General features: G+C 44.1%; 1 protein-coding gene across 4 annotated transcripts in view; it reads right to left on the bottom strand.

Annotated features, from left to right (window-relative positions):
* The window catches only part of cep68 (centrosomal protein 68), a 9,145-nt gene that overhangs the window by 3,451 nt on the left and 4,679 nt on the right, over window positions 1-1,015 (bottom strand). For 2 of the 4 annotated variants that reach the window (XM_034898229.1, XM_034898230.1), the window contains exon 5: window positions 268-418. In XM_034898229.1, the coding sequence (XP_034754120.1) occupies window positions 268-418 (151 nt within the window). Of the gene's footprint in view, window positions 1-216; window positions 419-1,015 lie in introns of all 4 variants that reach the window. The other 2 variants (XM_034898228.1, XM_034898227.1) reach the window with 1 other exon arrangement.

Here is a 1,015-nt window from a genome sequence, read left to right on the forward strand (position 1 = left end):
ACACACACACACACACACACACACACACACACACACACACACACACACACACACACACACACACACACGTTGACATAAGAAGGCTGAAACCTTCCTGTAAATTATTGTTCTTATTACATATATTTATTTATTATTGTTATTTTGGTTAATTATTTCCAGATTCATCAACAGCTGTTTAATGACACATGTTCTTATTAGAAATGGTATATCATTTACCGGTCTGAGCAGCATTCCTGTCCTCTCTGCCCATCTTCCGTTTTCCTTCACCTGTGTCCTGACTGCTGCCCTCCAGCTCTTTGACTCCAGCCTTCTGTTTCTCAGGCAGGGTGACGGAGGAGAGGATGGAGGTGGTGCCTGGCTCCAGGGACTCCCAGCTGGCTGTGACAGGCCCGCTTAGCTGGGCCGTTACCTCCCTCACCTGAACACAAGGACCAAATACTTTCCATCCTTTGCTGAGGGAAAGCAGAAAAAACTAACAAATACTGAAGCTGTTCAGCAGTGATCCACATTGTGTTGAGCTTTCTATAGTGTACTTTTGTTTGAAAAGATGACGATGTGTCTGTTTTCCCAGCCTTTTAGACACTATTTGTTTCACAGTTGTCATCTGTTTTGCCAACAGAATTAAGAAGGCCTGTTTGTGGCCCTCCATGCCATTTTATTCTGAACAGGATTTGTATGTATCATATGCATGTAAGACTTCAAAATCAATCCAGGGCAGACAGCAGCATTCGCCTTCACTGTTCTGTCCATTCAGTGAGAGCTCGGTGTGGCTGCATCTCAAGACGCCTCCACTTTCCTGCAGCCCCTGGAAATAATAAAGCCTGTGCACATGCACACACTTAAATTAAAGTAGCCCCATATCATCACATACCCTTCACCATACATAGAGATCGGCATGGGGAACTTTCCATAAGATCATCTCTCAATGCAAATCAAACCAGCTATCAGTCTAACTGAAATAAAAACCATTCCAATCTCTATGTATGGTGAAGGGTATGTGATGATGGGGGGGGGG

Source organism: Etheostoma cragini, chromosome 17 (assembly GCF_013103735.1).
Source record: "Etheostoma cragini isolate CJK2018 chromosome 17, CSU_Ecrag_1.0, whole genome shotgun sequence".
Taxonomy (NCBI): Eukaryota; Metazoa; Chordata; class Actinopteri; order Perciformes; family Percidae; genus Etheostoma; species Etheostoma cragini.